We start from the raw sequence: 18,378 nt of genomic DNA, 5'->3' as shown, positions 1-18,378 counted from the left end.
GTTCTCTCCAAGCCAATTTAACTTAACACGCAGATGTAGTGTACGTGAAATCGACGTGAACGGAGCGTGCGTGGACATAAGGAGAGAGAGAGAGAGAGAGAGAGAGAGAGAGAGAGAGGAAGTCTGAATCATTCGGTGTCATTTTCAGGCATTCCTTGCAATTACACCTCGTATACGTCATACACGAGTTTCGCATTATTTAAGATAGTCCTTCGGAATAAGAATAAGACGCGTTCGTGTCCAAAATAACATTTCCATCTCGTATTGCGCGTACTTTGCTAAAGACATCTCTGCTACGGTCACTCTACGACAAGTTGACGGGAGAAAAAATGCGATACGTCATCGGCGCTGATCGTACGAAGCGCTGACAATGAGTCATCGACCGCATTTTTTCATATATGGAACACTTATATGAAACAAATATAAAATTATTCCGTCGAAATGATGTCAGCCTGAACGCGCGCGCGTCGATGCTATTCCGGACGCGATGACAACTTCACCTACACGGAATCCGCGCCTACGCTCGCGGATGACGCACTAAACGCTATCTCGCGCTAACGTCAAATATCTTTCAAATGTCGTCTCATACATAAATTTTGATTACGCGATCGTTTCTACGCCCGTTTTCTTGACGTAGTAAACCTATTCGTATACGAGCAAACTACGAAGCTTTTAAAATAGTTTCAAATATCGAACGCATTATCTCCGTATTACAATACATACATGTGTAATATCATACACGTGGCGCCATCTGGTAAAAAACACTTCGACCACCTTATATATCATGTATTCCGACTTAGTCGAGTCGACATTTTAAATCTCTATCTATTCTCGATACCATAAATGAAACTAAAATAATATCTCTCGATAAGTTTGATCGCTTATCTTTTTTTATTAATCCAATGGACGCATGCGTATCTAAAGTCAAAAGATTTAGATCGTATGAAGATATATATATATATAATTCGATCGTTAGGACGTAATTCGACCAAGTTCGTTAGAAGATTAGACGAGATATTGAAAGGTAATCCAGAGCCATAAGAGAAGCGGCCGCGAATAATCCTTCCTATTCGCTCGCTTGGAAGAACGGAGATTGCAACGCTCGATTGCATCATCGCGGCGCAATGACGTCACGGGCCGAACGAGGCGCAACGGTCCAAACAGGTGACACTCGCTGTCAAGCAATGACGTCAATCGGCTGACGGCCAATGAACCTGCGGCTCGCGTATGCGCGTTCAAACTTTTGATATCGTATCGTATGCATCGCGAATCTCTCTCTCTCTCTCTTTCTCTCTCTCTCTCGCGCGCGCGCGCGCGCTTGACGAAGGACAATAATCGAGAACGACCAGATGCAAATCAATTTGCCAAATCGCTCATCGTCGAACAATTTTCTTATGCTTTTATGTTTCTTCCTTCCTTCGCAAAATCCATTAGGATTCTACGCGTTAATCGTCTATAATCGAACGCTAGTACAGTTGATCGTTTGACGTAAGAATATAGACGAGTCTGAAAAAAATCTGAATATAACCTAACGAAAGACCGATCCTCCTTGAGAGCATCGTCTTATAAAAATCTTAATAAAGATTGTCATTACTCACGAGTGGCGACGGACCGTCGGTCATTCTTTAAAGGATGCTTTCGCCGGGCTCGGGAGCTTCTCGCTTGATTTAACACTCGATAAAGAGGACACACACTCGCGTTACCCTCCTCGAAATAGCAAACGCTGCCTCGGCCATCATGGTTTCGGACGGCGACGTCGATCGCTCGAATTTTTCCCACCGCAGAGACTCCTGGTGCCATCTTCCGATCGATCTTCGAACGATCAAACGTACACGCGGAATAGTTTGAAAATGAAGCGCGCTACTACCGTACTTTCTTTTCATCCCTCGGTTAAGACTAAAATCATCCTCTGTCGTCGACAATAACGCGATCGTCCTTATCGTCGGTAGAGAATTTATGATAACGTTCCGATTTATGATAAACTAAAACGATCGCGATATATTTTGCGTAAATTATTTCACATACTAAAGAAATATCAGATAATTCATTTTATTTATAATGGACAAGCGTTAATTACGATTCCATCAGCGATAATGTCTTGTGCGCGAATCTATTTCAAACTAATTAATGAAATTTTCAATGAAAATTCGATATATTTATCGTATCGTTTCCTTTAATGTTCTCTTACACAAGCTGACCTTTTTCTATAGGAATATTCCATTTGACGTATTTATCTTTTACGACCATTCGTAAAAAGATAAACTTTGTCCCCGATCTGTTATTTATCGCAGGACTCTCTCTAAGGTGTGCACGTATATGTGTGCACGTATGCATGCGTGTATGCTATGTATATACGTGAGAGAGGAAGAAAAAGATGTTTTGGAGAAAATTCTAAACAAGCGTTAAATTCTTCCAAAGGAGCAGATGTTTTTCTTTGCCCTTTTGCCCACCCAATAAGGCAGATTTCTCAATCTACTATTGGCCACCTACGATGACTGCCGAAAAGCCGAGGGTACGTAGGCACAATGAGACCTCGCCGCAATAAAAGGTAAACGCAACTTTTTCTCATTTCGCTCTAGCGACGCTCGAGTTGTTTCTTAATACTAAGAAGACAAATCCGCTATCCAACGATTTGCTTTTCTTTCTTTCTTTTCTTCTCTTTTTCATATACGCGAATATAGGCCCACCAGACAAGGAAAAAAAGCAAGGAAACGCTTTCGAGGTAACCCTTACAACGGGGCTCCTCGGAAAGGTTTTCCTACGAAAAGGAGAATTTTTGCCTTCGAGGTATCTTCTTCGGGCCCAGATCAACGCAGGATCATGAACAAGAGAAAGAAAGAGAATGAGAGAGCGAGCAAGAGAGAGAGAGAGAGAGACAGAGAGAGAGAGTGGGGACAAGACTATATAATCTTGGGGTAGGTCGGCCAGAGAGAGTATTCTCTGAAAAGTACGAATAGTGAAACTTTCGTCGCTAATAAATAAAAACGTCGTCCTTCGAGGCATCAAATAACTTAATATTTCAAAATAAGGTTTTCGATAATAACGTTCCCCATAGAACACACAAACTCACACACACACACGCGCGCGCGCGCACGCACACGCACACACACAAGGATGTTTCGGATAATTAAGCTCCTTCCTCCACTAATAATCTTTGGTACGTACTAATATGTTTTATTACGCTCATTCGTTCGTAGGGTCGTAACATTTTAGCGCATTTAATACTTTCCGACAAAATGGCTTTTTTAATCGTTTGTGATAGCGTAGTAAATTTCCCGGGAAAAAGGTACATAAGTATTCAAAGATCTTGTAACGCGTCTCCGTACGAATAACATATACGAAAAGCGAAGACGACGCATAACTGCACGCATCGTATCCGCCGACGTGATTATCGTCGAGTCGAGATTCGATTCGACTGGAATACCAATCGAAACGATAACAATGAAAGGATAGACGCTGACGACCAACCTCGAAGGGTGAAGCAAAAGCGATCGAATGTTAAGCAGCAGCGACAACTTTTCTCTCTATTGACTTTTTAAACTCGTTGTTAATCTCTCGCAACGCTAGATAGATTTTTGTGAATTCCCGAATTGATTGTTTCGACAGACAACTTTACGCAACTAGATCCGAACTCTAATAGAACAGCGTGAAAAAAGAAAGCGTTACTTAAAAGGATATCTTTTTTCACCGAATAGAGGATCTTGTCGTTCAGATTTCTGAAGGATCGCATTCTAAAGGAATTTTCAACCTATTCGTCCGCGCCCCTATTGACGCTTACCCGGTATTCCTCGGTATTCCTCGGTATTCGACGATATTCGAGCAAATTCTATCGATAAACGCAACCCCCCAACTTAACCTAACCTTCCCTTTTACCTAAAATTTATTATTCGTTGGACTTGGTAACTGTAACAGGGCAAAGCGATCCTTTTTCGTTTAATTCGAGATCATTTTAATTATATTATCGGTTCTGTTATTTCTCAGGCATTTCTCAGGCGACCACATGGAGATCGGAAAACGGCGAGGATCAGTGCGAGGCAGCTATCAAGAAGGTCGTCCGAGAGGATCGGGCCATAATAGAAGATGACAGTCTAACTAGGCTACGCTATACATGGTCGTCTCAAGAGTGAGTTTGCTTTTTTTCTTATAAAACGATATACGTTAGCAAAATCGATAAAAATCCTCTGGTATCAAAGATCCATCTAGCGAATACCTTTCTCTTAGATGCGAAGTACGCACCGGTCCAGAATATATCATTCGAAAGTATACATTTTTCGAAAACGGCACGTTCTTGTTACTGCGCTATCATTATGCCGAAGAATCTTGTAGCATAGCAACGCACACCGTAGTAGCACGTGGATCCATCCAACTTGGTTTACCATCCGCGTTGATACCTGGTGCGACTGATACCAAATTTCACATAGACATTGTTCATATTGTACCATTGAATCGTCAGGTAATATAAACGAGAAATATCTATTACAATTAGATTATTCTAATGCACGATATGGTACTCCTTATGGATCGCCTTTAATTTGCCAACTCTCCTGTTATTCGCGACGTTTCACACACAGATCGCGAATAAATTTGGGCATAGATTAAACGTCACTTGTAGCCTACAACCTAAATGGCGTCCGTACGTGGCTCAACCAATTTACGAGCGTCTTCATCGTCAATTCGAATCTCCTTCCTGGTACGGTCCAAGATATAATTCGCTTCAAAGTTATCCTTTCTCGAAAAAAGGAAAACAGGCGATAGACTGTTTGGAAACGCTTGGAATCGAGTTCGACGAATTGAGTATGCTAAGAGTGCAAAAGAAAGAGTTCGATCAGAAATACGTTGTCCCTGGTTCAAACGTTAAATCGAAAGTCGAATTGGCCCTTGCAAACGTGCCACCGAACGTTCAATCCCCATGGATTCGTCGAGCCACGTCGTTACAATCTACCATGTTAATCCGCATGGATACCGTAAGTATATGCTCATGTTTTCTACCAATTGTAAGTTGGCTCTCTCTCTCTCTCTCTCTCTCTCTCTCTCTTCCAACGTTCATTTACAAATTTTAGACAAGCGAATGTCCGATCTGCGGTAGTATATTCCGAGGAACGGAATATAATCCACCTCTGTTACACGAGGTAGCGCCACTTCCAGCGTTGCTCGGTGGTTCCTGGATAAGCTCTCAATGCGAGAGCGTCAAAGGTGGTCTATGGTCTCGACGACGCGTGAAAATTTATTCCGGCGACAAACTTTGGACAGGTCGTTGGGATTATCATTTAGATCCACGATGTATCATTTTCTCTTACTCGATCACTGCGGCAGGAAGTTACGTGCAACGTGCCGGAAGATATAAACGCGAAAAAGATAATGCGAAACTATTTCAACTATCTTGGTATCCTTCGATGGACAGGCTAAAGGATAGATCGAGAAGAAGTATGGACGGGGCCTATCGTCATCTCTTTCGAAACGCTCGACCTTCGATGATTGAATCATTTGCCGCTATGCTCAGGGGCAATAAGAAACACGAAGAGGTCGTAACGAGCGCAGAGACATCCTCGGGTACACCATCCGGGACGACGGAGTTGGACCTTCACGTAGCCGAGAGCGTCCTCGTTCCAGGAGATATGTCGATAGTTGACCGATGTGCTGGCAAAGAGGCAGGCAAACCTCTTACCTTATGGCCCAGTAATTGCGTTCCTCTAGCCATAGAAGCGCCATCAACTCTTCGATTAAGGGCCAAAATTGGCGTTAGTTGGTCGGGTCAATACATCCTGCGATTAAGTCCGAGAGATGACGACATTTGGGATATGCCGCTTCGTCAATGCGGATCAACGAATTCGCGCAATCCTAGATTAAGAGTATACCTTAGGAAAAGCCTAGGGCTTAAATATGGACTTGTTTCTTCGGCGATTTCACTCAATCGGACATCCGTCCACTTGACCGCGTTCGTCCTTTTCTTTTTCCATTATTTTTACCGAACAGACAGTCTTCTATTATAATTTTGTGATATAAATTTGATTGTCCGTTAAATTTAAGAAAGTTTACCGTCGTATGTACTTATTAGATGTACGCGAATACACAGTATGTACCTACTTTAGTATGTATCTACTTACCTTCTACTCGTTTCAAGGATATCGTTCGTAGGATAAAATGGGAAAAAGGAACGGAAAGAAGAGAGAAAAAAGATAAAAAAAAATACTCGAGAATATTTATAAGAAATAATGAAAAGCTTTGGTGAACGAACGATATCAAGCAGTGATTCAAAGTACAATCCTTTTGGCCTCGCCGAGTGAGACAAACCTGATGAGCTGAGGTTTCCTTCTGAATCTTGTACATAATTTGTATATACATAATATTACGATTATTTTTTCTCTTTCTTTTCTTCGTGCGCGCGCGCGCGCGCGCGCGTGTGTGTGTGTGTGTGTGTGTGTGTGTGTGTAAAAATAAGTATATGGTATATTATAGTTTAAATAGCCTACTATCTCGGCTGTCTTCAAGCAAGAATAATGCTAATACTAATAAGAAACTAATAAAGAAATAAATCCGATAGCGTTCTTTTATATCATTTTAGATATTTTTCATCAAATATACGTATTTCCCTTATCTATCCGTTATAAATTACTCCCGTAGACGAAATCATTCGAGCTACCGTATCATGTGCTTCACTTTGCGAGTTAGTATTTCCGTGGGTTCCGCACGAATCCATTACTTCTTCGTTATGTACCACCTCTTTCTATAGTATCAGGATCTGTAAAATCTGTTTACATACTTACCTCCTATATATTACTTGTGTATACATAACTTACTTGGTATAAACTATAGAATTGTTATGTCCATCGTGTATTAGATGAAACGAGTTTCAAAGGAAAAGAGCGTAACAAAGGTAAGAATGAAGTACCGTACACCGTAGAAAATAACGATGCGCAAAGGCAATCATGGAAATGTACTTCTAAAGGCGTATATTTTGTAATTTTAGATAAGTCGCAGCGACGTACGTAAAAGTACTTGCTATACCTACTTATCCTACCTACTGTATACCACGGAAAAAGCGTGCAATTGAAAATGTCTCTCAACGATTCGTCGATTCTCAATTCCGAAATTTCTGACCGTTTCATTTTCGGATGGACCGATTACGTCCTTTTCGCTATGATTCTAACGGTCAGCATCCTGATTGGAATTTATTTCGGCTTTTTCAGCAAGCAAGACACAACCATGGAATATCTTTTAGGTGGAAAGAGAATGGGATTCTTCCCAATAGCAATGAGTTTAATAGCCAGGTGAGCGATCGATTATCTATGCAAAGTACGATCCCGATGATAGGAATATTAAATGTCCATTACATAGGTGCTTCGACACAAAGTCAAGCTCTTTCTTAGAAATGAAAGCGCAGTGCTATGACAATGACCTACTGTCGATATAGATAATCGTAAAAGATGGAAGGAGTAAGCGCGTCATTTCATGATCTCTCAAAAGTAACGATCAAATCGTAACGACATTCTTACGCTTACTATCTTTTATCAGTAATGACTATTTAAAGAATCCAAAGGAAAATATTTATTTTTCATTATCTGAGAACGATCTTCGTTTCGTTATCTTTGAACCGTTCGGACGATCGGTTGGAATGAAAATAATAAAATATATAGATATATATATATATATATACATATCGTCATAATATCCTTATTTTCAGCCATATATCAGGTATTACGCTATTAGGAGTACCATCCGAGGTCTATCAATACGGAACTCAATATGCGGCCTGCATTATTACGTCGATCCTTTCGTGCTTCATCAGTGCTTACGTATTTCTGCCGGTTTTCTTCAAACTCCAACTAACCAGTACCTTTGAATACTTGGAAGTCAGATTCAGCAGGCGGGTTAGGATACTTTGCTCTCTTTTATTCCTCATATCGTTACTGATGTATATACCCATCGTAATCTACGTACCGGCTTTGGCATTCTCTCAAGTAACCGACTTCAGTCTGCATACCATTACGCCCGTCCTTTGCGCCGTTTGCATCCTTTATACGAGCATAGTGAGTAAACATCCAAATGTTATAACGCATATCTAATGATAAATATGTAACAACATTATCTAAATATTCTTTGAAATATCGCTTTATATTTTACTCAAATTTTGTAGGGTGGCTTAAAAGCGGTCGTTTGGACGGATACGATCCAGTTTACTGTTACGATCGGAGGTTTATTCGCCGTTCTTATCTTAGGTATAAAATCTGTTGGCGGAGTATCGGAGGTATGGAAACGCTCCGAGATGGGTAATCGTCTAATATTCTTCAAGTAAGTTCATCGAGAAATAATCCTACGAGCAAACTCTATTTCGTTATTTATTATTTCAACGTCGTCTCATACGAACGCGATTGTTCTATCAGCATGGATGTCAGCCCTTACGCTAGAAATACATTTTGGGGAATGACGATAGGAATGACGACGACGTGGCTCGTACATCTTGGTATACATCAAGGATGCGTTCAGAGGTACCTTTCTGTACCAAAAGAAAGAGATGCGAAACGGTAAGATTCTAATTACCCACGTAAATTAATTACCCACGTAATTCGAATTCGAGAAAATTTCATTGTGTCTTTTCTTTTTTCTTCCTTCTTCTTTCAAACAAGAAACAATCCTAAAATTTTGTTTCGTTCATCTGCAACAGAGCGCTGGGCATAACAGCTGTGGGTTTGATCGTCGTTAAGCTCGTTTCCGTTTTCACGGGATTAATCATATTCGCCAAATATTATGATTGCGATCCTTTGCTTTCCAAGGTTAGAGACAATCGTTTCGTTAGGTGTATACCTATTATACAGATATTTTATATATATATACACACATAGGTAGATCGTTTGATTGGCAATTTCTTTTTCTCATTTGCATGTTATTTCGAAGACAATAAAAAGGGCCGATCAAATCTTACCTTATTACGTAATGGACGTGGCAGGAAACGTACCAGGACTGCCAGGTTTGTTCTTAGCCGGTCTTGTAAGCGCAGCTCTCGCCACAATGAGCGCTAGCTTAAACACCATGTCCGGTACGATCTATAAAGATTTTATCGAGCTCTGGATACCGGACGGGCCAAAAAAAGAAGCTCGAGCAGCTACCATCATGAAGGTAGGTGTCGCATTATGAATCCCGAAGTCGAGTGACTTAAGAATAAGCTTTATTTTCCTTTTTGTTCTTTTTCCTTTTTCCACGAACAGATAATCGTACTTATCATTGGCGGAATTTCGGTAGGTTTAGTTTTCGTCGTCGAACATCTAGGGACAGTTTTCCAAATGGCCATTAGCATACGCAGCGTGACCGATGGCCCTTGGCTCGGTTTATTTCTACTCGGAATGTTGTTCCCATGTTCCAACGCGGAAGGAGCTCTTTTAGGTGGTTTCGTGTCCTTGATCGTTATGTTTTTCTTAGCCGGAGGATCGGAATGGTACATAGCAAATGGACAAATTCATAAGATTTTATTGCCAGTGTCCATCGAGGGATGTTCTTATCCGTTAAACGAAACAGATATCACCACTCGAGCTCCGTTAACGCTAAACGAAGAACCAATGGGCATCTTCAAGATATCCTTTATGTACTTTACCCTTATAGGCTCGCTAATTGTCGTTGTAGTAGGTGTTATTGGAAGTTATCTATTTGGTAATGTCGATCTAACTGAGATCGATCCTGACCATATATCTCCGATAATGAAAAGGTGAATGGAAAGGTGTACTTATACGATGACCATTCTTACGTACACACCAGATTTATTCTTATCAGCATCATTTTTAATAATTGCTCTTCGTAGGTTCCTGCCACGTAAAGAATATACGGAAGTATCATTAAAATCAATGCCGGAGGAATTCGAAATGAGTAAGGACATCGATCGTCAAATAATAAAGAAACAGAACGAGTAAAGACGATTAGCGTGGCGAAAAGGAACGTATCCTACCAAGACGAATACTCTATATATATATATATGAATGTATGTATGTGTATGTATGTATGTATGCAGCTTGAATGGAAATATACGTGAAAAGCACAGAGAGAATCGAGGTTGATCCTGAGTGGACCAAATAGAAAGCACACGCAGCTTCTTTATCGATTTGCAAGCGCAAGCGCCGGTCGACCTGCCGTTCTCGGCACGCATCGACGAATCCCGGCTATTTTCGGCTACGCAGTACCGTTTCAAACGGCCTGTCGCGGTGAATCCGTATTAGAAGAGCAATCATTCGTCTTCGGGCTGCGTATCGTTTTTCAAAGTCGTCACCATCACCGGCCGTATTCCTCCTAGAGAGGTTGAAAAGGGAAAGGATCGTTTGTGTTTCCAAAAAAAAAAGAATCCATTGCTAATTGACTAATCGCTTTGATGCAATGGACGACGGCTGCAACGACGACGACGACGATGACGACAACGACGATGGCGATGACGACGACGACGACGACGACGACGACGACGATGGCGATGACGACGACGACGATGGCGACGACGACGACGGCGACGACAACGATGAATAACAAAATGAATGACAATAACGATCGAGAAATAATTTTGAAAATAATAATGGAAAATTGGTCTCAAAATTTCATCTCGCTATTCGTCTTAACCCGACTCGGCTCTACTCGGTGATAAGAAATTAAAATGAGGGGAAAAAAATTGAAAATAAGATGGGGGAAAGATCGAACGGTATGATACAGCCCTGTAAAACGTTCCTCGCGGCTGCTCGGAGGTGGACGGTCGTCCTCGCTTACCTCCTCGAGGGTAAAACGACCGCGCCTACACGTGGAGTAAGCACCAGCAATTCTCGTCGTCGGTTAAGTCTCGAACGGAGGGAGTTTCGGCCGTGCCGTGACACGATCAACAAGTACATACGCGGCGTAACGATGCACGCATAAGATCGCTCTCGCTTTGGTTAACTTTCTCTCAGCCGCGTGCGCTCTGTTTTTGCCTCTTGTCTCGTTCTTCCGTTTCCTTTCGCTCGATCGACCGCAATGTTTATAATCGCCAGGACTTGAAAGAATCGTAGAAGGAGAAGTAGTGTACGGTGCTCGTTTTACGATCAAAGTGTCGTGTAAACCGAAAGAAATTCTTATCCGAACAGACTGGTCAAATCAAGCTCCGATCGAAGTCACTGATTGCAGTAAAGAAAAAAAATGAAATATTTTGGGCGCAACTCGGACGCTCCGTTGATAACGAGTAAAATAGGATTTAGTCGGTATGACGAAACGACATGCATTCCTTCGACTTGACGTTCGTCGCTCGAGATACTCTTCGAGGGAAAGCGCGAGGAGTGCTCCGCGAAATGCGAAATGCGAATACGCCGGAACGAATTCCAGAAATAATATTAACCGAAGGACGATTCAGGAGGTGGAATATTTACTTACGTTAGACCGCCGTCTTGCTTTTAATAATAGATAAAAACGTAGGGGCGGGCTCGCGCGCCTGAAAAAGAACGAAAACGGTTCACAGTTTAACGAGACGAACTCTCGACTATTATCTCATCGTGCTGCACCATTTCGACATTTTCGATTGAACGACGTTTTTCCCTAAATTTTACCCTCGGTCCGGCTGGATTTACAAAAAGAAAAAAAAAAAGAAAAAAAAATCGAAAGAAGGAGAGAACGTCGTCATTTCGCAGTAAGATAGTAAGATAGTAATTTTTTTTAACGAGATAGTTGAACTAACGAGATTGCTCGTCGTTGTTCATCGATCGATCGATCGATCGATAACCGTGCTTCGTCCCTCTAATCTCTAATTTGTAATCTAATACGTTAATATAATTTATTCAAAGTTCGTTCCGCGATGACGTCACAGAGATCGAGTAATGCTACGACACGTATGTCCTATTGGAAATGATGTCGTTGCCGTACAAAGGTCTTCTTGGATCGTCCATACTGTTAATGATCGCTCTGGTTGCCTTATTGACGAGCAAGCGGTACGGCTTGGAAACGCGTAAAAAGGATAAGGACGCTTTGCTGCTCGATATTATAGCAAACATAAGCGGCACCATAGATAAACTCAGCACTGGCTTCGACGGGATGGCGATGGAAACGGAAATGGCAAGGAGTCGGCTCAAGCAACTGGTTGCCCTTCATCGGGAGAATGCTGCAATTTGTGCGATGATGCATGAGCAACGAAGAAAGAAAATATTAAGGAAAGCGACGAAGCGCGTGTGACAAATTCGAGCGTCATCAAAATATGTCGAAACACTAGCCGAGAATCGGACAGTTTTAATTTATCGACTCGGGATCAGATGTGAAACTCTGCGCTATGGTGTATAGTAATATATCTTACTTCTTAAATACCAAGATACGAGATGATAAATGTCAAAATAGACGAACGATAAAATAATGAAGTAACACTTGAGCCGATGTCGACTTCTAAATAAATTTCGAAAGATTCGTATTAAATTATTTCTTTATACGCCTCTTATTTTACTACGTATACCATATATCGATATTAATTGGTTTAACTTTGTGCGATCTACCGAGGTATTGTGAAAGATTATCCACGTAGGAAGGAAGCATCGCTTCCAAATATAACAAATTCTTCTTCTTCATGGGAAAAAGAATAAGCACGAATTGTTGATTATTAGCAAGACGATGACTAACTTTAACTAGATTTACAAATGCGAATGTTGAGTAACATCTGATACTGTCTACTATCACGTTAACTATACATATAATATTATACGGTGCGATAATTTTTAACAGGATGCGAAACGGGAACGTAACTTTCCAGGCGAGAACTTGATTGCTTACACACCTTGCAATTATTGATATGCATACACACACACACACGCGCGCGCGCGCGATAGACAGTCCAAAGATACGTTTTCATCGATATACCCTTAAATACAGTTTGACCAAATCGCAAGGTGGAACGTAAATCGCAATATAAATAGAATTTTGAGAATTGTGTCGCGCGGAATTGATTGAAGTTTATTTACCGATAAAGGAGACATAGAACGAACAACCTAATTCTCTACTGGACTCGATAGAGTTATATTATATAGTATTATATGCCTAACAGTAATAGTATCGTAAGTAAAATATCGTAATAAAAATATTTAAAAAGGCATATATTTGAATGAAGAAAACGACCCAATGAAATAATCGCCTTCATTAAAACGTTGATGTCTCCTAAGAGACGGCTCCAAAAAAAAGAGAAAATCATTCGAAAAAAGACAATCATTCGAAATATCTACAAATAGAACATTTATTTTTAATAACGTTGAGTTTTTATTCTCAAATAGATAAGAGAGTGAAAGATAAGAAATAATTTCTTCGATATAGGGGCCAATGACCTACTCGATGTCCCAATTAAATAAGAAATATAATCGTCAATGTGAAACGCTATCCCTACCATTTGATAGCTGGATCACAAATATGGAAAATCGATAATCTACAGGTACTCGATTGTTAATACGTAGGTAAAATGCAGCACTTCGTTACGTAAATTACTTTTGTACCTTAAGAAAAAAGTAAAAGAAAGATACGAACTCGATGGTACAATTTGCACTCATGCACATTTCAGTTCGTGACAAATATAATGACAAAAACTCGATAACCCAGCCCCAATCGATGATATTACGTTCCGAAAATACACGAATAAAATTATCGTGTCACATTATATGTAAGGTCGTATTCGTGAAAAATAATACAACGAAACTATATTCTCGCGGTAAATACTTTGCGATATCAAATTCTTGTTTCTTACGTTAAAAGAATCATTGTCGTACTGTCGTCGCCTACGCAATAAAATTTACAGATATAATACTTACATATATGCGAATAGTTAAACAGATTCTCTCCGTTAGGAATTGAAATAACCTTGCATGTATATTATTATATCTAAATAAATTTAATAATATTAATTTCGAACGGACCAAACTGTTAAAGCTGTTATTTATTTAAGAAGGCATGGGATACGTTATAAAATTAATTCGATCGTGAATGCATGCTTTCGTCGTCTTCTCAATTATTTTTGTAATCCTATCTAAAGAAACGAATAAAGCCATTCGTCATGAATATCTATGTACGTTGATCGAATCAAAACCGATTCCCTTTAACCATAATTTGAATTATGCCATTTATAAAAGTGCTTATTATTATAATATTATAAGTACATTTATATTTCGTATATTTCTACGTTTTAAAAAAAACGTTTAGGCCAACATCGTAATAAGTTAATTTCTCGTAATCAGCTAATATCGAGACCTTGGGGCACAAATTACATACGAATTATATACGAAACCACGATATACACTATCTCTCTCCCTCTCTCTCCCGACTTACGCAGGACGTTACCGAAGATGAAGAATGTGGCGGGACTTATCTGACAGTAGTCGACGAGCGACGACCGTCATTGGAAATAGTCCCGTTCGTTTCTTCAATAACAACACATCGTTAAGTCGTTCCTTGCTTCTGTCCCATTTAACCGAACGTTCGAGAGAGCGATCGACAACCTAACGCCTAATGTCAAAGCATACTAGTGAGTATTTTAAATTACTTATATGAAGTCGGATAGAGTTACGAAAGGCGAAAGCGTCCTTTTACATAAGATATCTTTATAACCTGGATATATGCATATGTAGGAAATGTCGTCGTTATATCCGTCGAAATACTCCAATAAATTAATTAAATAATCCATAGTTGATCGATCATGTACATTTGCGATCTACTTAAGAACGTAATATTGTAATAATTAAGATCGAAATAGTTCAATAAATTAATTAAATAATCCATACTTGATCGATCATGTACATTTGCAATCTACTTAAGAACGTAATATTGCGCCCAACTCGTATAAACTTATTAATTATAATTACCCCCTGTGTTATCTCTTTTCTCTTTTACATTTTCCCTTTACTCGATTTTGAGCCTTTCTTCTTTCATATATACGTATCTATAAAAAGATTTGCTCTTTTATTGGCGAGAAATCATAACGACGTCGAAACATTATAGATTGTACGGCCGATTGTCGGCCGGGCTATCCCAGTCCTAAAATGGCGATGCTAAATGGGCCGCGTGAAAAAATTATGTACGTCGTTTGCATACACACGGATCCCGATAAGCCTGATGTCCTTTCAACGGTCGATGTAGATCCTAAAAGTCCTACGTATTGTAAAGTAAGTTTTACTTTCGGACATCGAATCACGTATCTATATATATTTTATCGCTACTACTAATGTCTTCTAGATAATACACAAACTTAGAATGTTACACGTCGGGGACGAGCTCCATCATTCCGGTTGGAACATATGCAGCAGTTGTCACGAATTACCGCGCGCGCGCGATGTATTGGTATTACCATGTCTTATGTCGGATAGAATTTACTTCGTTGATACGAGTAACGAGACGTCACCAAAAATAAAGAAGGTCCGTATGCGAAAATGTTAAAAAGATAAAAACCATATTTGAAGGTCTACGCGCATTTAGGTCCTAGAACCGAAGGATATGCATGAATATGGCTTATCGACGCCGCACACCTCGCATTGCGCACCGACAGGCGAAATAATCATCTCTACGATGGGTAAACCTAACGGCGACGGACAGGGAGAATTTCTTTGTATAGATAGCGAAACGTTAGAAACGAAAGGCTCGTGGATTAAAGACGGAAATAAATCAGCATTCGGTTACGATTTCTGGTATCAGCCCTATCACGATACTCTCATAGCTACCGAATGGGGCTCGCCAAGGATTTTTAAGAAGGGTTACGCTCCCGATCACGTTACCGATACAAGTGAGAAACTAATCTAATTATCTAACATCAATGTCGCATTTTATCCTTTACTTCATTCGCCGTGTCGCAAATTCAAATTTTCTTTATTTTTACGACAGCAATTTATGGTAGAAATTTAAATATTTACTCTTGGTCCGAACGAGTATTAAAACAAATCATTTGTCTTGGCGACGACGGCATTGCACCGCTCGAAATAAGATTTCTTCACGATCCAATGGCAGCGGAGGGCTACGTTGGATGTGCTGTCACCTCGAAAATCTATAGATTTTACAAGACGAGTAAGGGCGATTGGGATGCCGAGAAAGTGATCGAGATACCTCGGAAAAAAGTTGAAGGATGGATCGAGCCTTATATGTCTGGTAGGTATTATATGTCCTCTTATCCCTTTCTTTCTACATCTTCTAATCGTCGATACACGAGTTGTGTGTACCGTTTCTTACTATTTTTCTTCCTCGTAGGAATGATCACGTACATACTGATAAGCTTAGATGACAAATATTTGTATTTTTCCAACTGGTTGCACGGCGATGTCAGACAGTACGACATAACCGATCGTCGAAATCCAAAATTAACTGGACAAGTCTTCCTCGGTGGATCCATATTAAAAGATTCGAAAATTCGTGTCTTAGAAGAATCGGAGAGTCGACCGGATCCCGTATATGTGAAAGGACGTAGATTATACGGTGCGCCGCAAATGTTGCAGCTCAGTCTCGACGGACGTCGACTTTATGTAACGACGTCCATTTTCAAGCCCTGGGATAAACAATTTTACCCCGAACTCGTTGAGTAAGTTGCAAAATTCTAAATGCGACCTCTCCAACATACCACAACCTTTCCTTTTTGCTTGGCTCTGAAAGCATTAAACGGTACATCTCTCTCTCTCTCTCTCTCTCTCTCCCTCCCTCTATTTTCTTCTTGTATATAATGCATAGGCATGGATCGACGATGGTCAAACTTGACGTCAACGTTGAAAATGGAGGCATGACGTTGGATGAAGAATTTTTGGTTGACTTTGGATTGGATAAAGATGATATTTTATTGGCTCATGAAATGCGGTGAGCATAGATTACGCGTCGCCTTTTTCCTCCCTTTTTTTTTAACTTTCCCTTTTAATTTAAGTCACACCTAAGATTAAGATCGATTAATAATCCAATTTTTCTCGAAACAGATACCCCGGCGGCGATTGCACATCCGACATATGGTTACCGGAAAAACAATGATGATATACGTTTATTATATGCAGAAAAAAAGAAGAATATTTTTTATGCTTATAGGCATTTGCCGTAAATACTTGCGCATAATATTACTTTGATATATTTCCTACTCTTTCTTATATGCGTATATAGAAATATAATTTGTATTCTCAAACTATTATCATCATATTTGTTATTTCATACTTTTCCGAAATTTATTGAAAATTTAATTGACTTTGAATACTACATTCATTTTTTCCCACCTTCATGGTACCTTTCTATGTATCATCTATCCGATACACGAGAAAAACCTTACAATCATGGATCTTGCAATTAAAAGGGTATACTTGTACATATGCACATATGACCCAGTACGACCTCTGGCTTACGGCGGCTCACTTATATTAAAATCCCATGTGGCCTATGGCATTTTTTTTCTTTTTTTTCAAAGATACGTTTAACCAAATTTCCGTAATGTAGTAGGCACCCAACGATTTTTCACGTAAGTAATGTTTCGTAAGTAATATTTCATAAGTAAAGCTTTATAGATTAATAATAAGCCAATTCGTTTGAACATTTGTGCTCGATCTCCGGCTTAATTAGATTTTTGGTTTTGGATTTAATTGGATTAGAATCATCTATCACATTTTATTATATAAAGTTTTAATCAAATATTTCATTTATTAGTCTTACCTACTTGCTGCACCGAAAACTACCGAATCTTCTTTACGATAAACATGTAAATACGTTTACGTTTCAAATCTGTTAACTTTGGTAAGTATAAATAATTATCGTATTGGAGCAGTTTTGTGTTAAACGGAATCGTAATATTACGGTTTGACACATTGTCGTTGTACGAGTTAAATAATTATTCCTTTATCCCCATAAGCAGATACATTTTGATTACGTATGACTTTAGAATGCCGAAATGATTAGCAAAATGGTTCGAAAAGATAGATATGCTAAAAGTGATGTTCAAAAATTGGGACACGAAATTAAACCAGATATAATGTTATTTACGGAAAATAAAATGCTTCCTACATTCAAATCCGTACCCACAAAAATGCCTCCAAGGATTTGCTCTTTTCCAAATGTTAAACCCACAATGGTGCAACTTTCCAAGCGTGAAAGGAAACGTACGTTGTCGTTCCTACAAAGCCCATCGCACGGCTTTTATAAAAACATCCAAGAAAAAGGGAAGGTGAATACTGCAATGACATTTATATGTATAATAGATAAAACGTCCTTTTAATTTTTTTCTTCCCCCGAATTAATCATCGGCGTGATTTTGATACAAGTCATTAATTAAATCAATATATCTTAGGTATATGGCTCTACCTACGAAAAATCGTACAAGACGCGATACGAGAAAAGTATTAGCCGCAATAAAGTAGATTCGCAAAAGAACGATATTTCTAGTACTTCAGAACAATTTTCTTATAAATCGAGAAGGTTAAA

General features: G+C 39.6%; 4 protein-coding genes across 9 annotated transcripts in view; 3 read left to right on the top strand and 1 right to left on the bottom strand.

Annotated features, from left to right (window-relative positions):
* The window catches only part of LOC124421978 (3-phosphoinositide-dependent protein kinase 1), a 148,086-nt gene extending 146,271 nt beyond the window's left edge, over positions 1 to 1,815 (bottom strand). The window contains exon 1 of one of the 3 annotated variants that reach the window (XM_046957801.1): positions 1,599 to 1,815. In XM_046957801.1, coding sequence (XP_046813757.1) covers positions 1,599 to 1,800 — 202 coding nt within the window. In that variant the 5' untranslated portion in view covers positions 1,801 to 1,815. The remainder of the gene's footprint in view (positions 1 to 1,598) is intronic. The other 2 variants (XM_046957804.1, XM_046957807.1) reach the window with 2 other exon arrangements.
* A 1,119-nt stretch (positions 1,816 to 2,934) lies between these two features.
* Positions 2,935 to 6,532, top strand: LOC124421982 (protein APCDD1-like). Of its 2 annotated transcripts, none has more exons than XM_046957814.1 (5): positions 2,935 to 3,157; positions 3,982 to 4,123; positions 4,222 to 4,453; positions 4,572 to 4,964; positions 5,061 to 6,532. In XM_046957814.1, exons 1-5 carry the CDS (start codon positions 3,115 to 3,117, stop codon positions 5,988 to 5,990), a joined length of 1,740 nt encoding a protein of 579 aa, XP_046813770.1. In that variant the 5' UTR covers positions 2,935 to 3,114; the 3' UTR covers positions 5,991 to 6,532. The 2 variants fall into 2 exon arrangements, with proteins under 2 accessions (XP_046813770.1, XP_046813769.1); XM_046957813.1 differs by having other exon boundaries at positions 4,204 to 4,453.
* Positions 6,533 to 6,670: 138 nt separating this feature from the next.
* On the top strand, positions 6,671 to 14,013 carry LOC124421981 (sodium-coupled monocarboxylate transporter 2-like). Of its 3 annotated transcripts, none has more exons than XR_006941778.1 (10): positions 6,671 to 6,874; positions 6,968 to 7,268; positions 7,682 to 8,027; positions 8,135 to 8,289; positions 8,382 to 8,522; positions 8,663 to 8,771; positions 8,893 to 9,114; positions 9,204 to 9,697; positions 9,791 to 11,620; positions 11,775 to 14,013. XR_006941778.1 is itself a non-coding variant. In XM_046957812.1 (9 exons), exons 2-9 carry the CDS (start codon positions 7,054 to 7,056, stop codon positions 9,897 to 9,899), a joined length of 1,791 nt encoding a protein of 596 aa, XP_046813768.1. In that variant the 5' UTR covers positions 6,671 to 6,874; positions 6,968 to 7,053; the 3' UTR covers positions 9,900 to 14,013. The 3 variants fall into 3 exon arrangements, 1 of the variants encoding a protein (XP_046813768.1); XR_006941777.1 differs by having other exon boundaries at positions 9,791 to 11,628; XM_046957812.1 differs by having other exon boundaries at positions 9,791 to 14,013.
* A 155-nt stretch (positions 14,014 to 14,168) lies between these two features.
* LOC124421983 (methanethiol oxidase) lies at positions 14,169 to 17,101 on the top strand. Its single transcript, XM_046957816.1, has 8 exons — positions 14,169 to 14,476; positions 14,950 to 15,113; positions 15,184 to 15,363; positions 15,424 to 15,727; positions 15,826 to 16,086; positions 16,186 to 16,513; positions 16,660 to 16,782; positions 16,896 to 17,101. Exons 1-8 carry the CDS (start codon positions 14,461 to 14,463, stop codon positions 16,945 to 16,947), a joined length of 1,428 nt encoding a protein of 475 aa, XP_046813772.1. The 5' UTR covers positions 14,169 to 14,460; the 3' UTR covers positions 16,948 to 17,101.
* The last annotated feature ends 1,277 nt before the right edge of the window (positions 17,102 to 18,378 follow it).

This window comes from Vespa crabro, chromosome 2 (assembly GCF_910589235.1).
Source record: "Vespa crabro chromosome 2, iyVesCrab1.2, whole genome shotgun sequence".
In the NCBI taxonomy this organism is placed as follows: Eukaryota; Metazoa; Arthropoda; class Insecta; order Hymenoptera; family Vespidae; genus Vespa; species Vespa crabro.
This window is presented reverse-complemented; position numbering and strand designations above follow the sequence as displayed.

Coding starts and splice junctions, on each gene's coding strand:
- LOC124421982 (XM_046957813.1), top strand. CDS start 3,115: ATGTTTCGGATAATTAAGCTCCTTCCTCCACTAATAATCTTTG. Junction 4,124..4,203: donor TATACATGGTCGTCTCAAGA/GTGAGTTTGCTT, acceptor AGATCCATCTAG/CGAATACCTTTCTCTTAGAT. Junction 4,965..5,060: donor TGTTAATCCGCATGGATACC/GTAAGTATATGC, acceptor TACAAATTTTAG/ACAAGCGAATGTCCGATCTG.
- LOC124421981 (XM_046957812.1), top strand. CDS start 7,054: ATGTCTCTCAACGATTCGTCGATTCTCAATTCCGAAATTTCTGACCGT. Junction 8,290..8,381: donor AATCGTCTAATATTCTTCAA/GTAAGTTCATCG, acceptor TTGTTCTATCAG/CATGGATGTCAGCCCTTACG. Junction 9,698..9,790: donor ATATCTCCGATAATGAAAAG/GTGAATGGAAAG, acceptor TGCTCTTCGTAG/GTTCCTGCCACGTAAAGAAT.
- LOC124421983 (XM_046957816.1), top strand. Junction 16,087..16,185: donor GATCGAGCCTTATATGTCTG/GTAGGTATTATA, acceptor TCTTCCTCGTAG/GAATGATCACGTACATACTG. Junction 16,783..16,895: donor TTATTGGCTCATGAAATGCG/GTGAGCATAGAT, acceptor TTCTCGAAACAG/ATACCCCGGCGGCGATTGCA.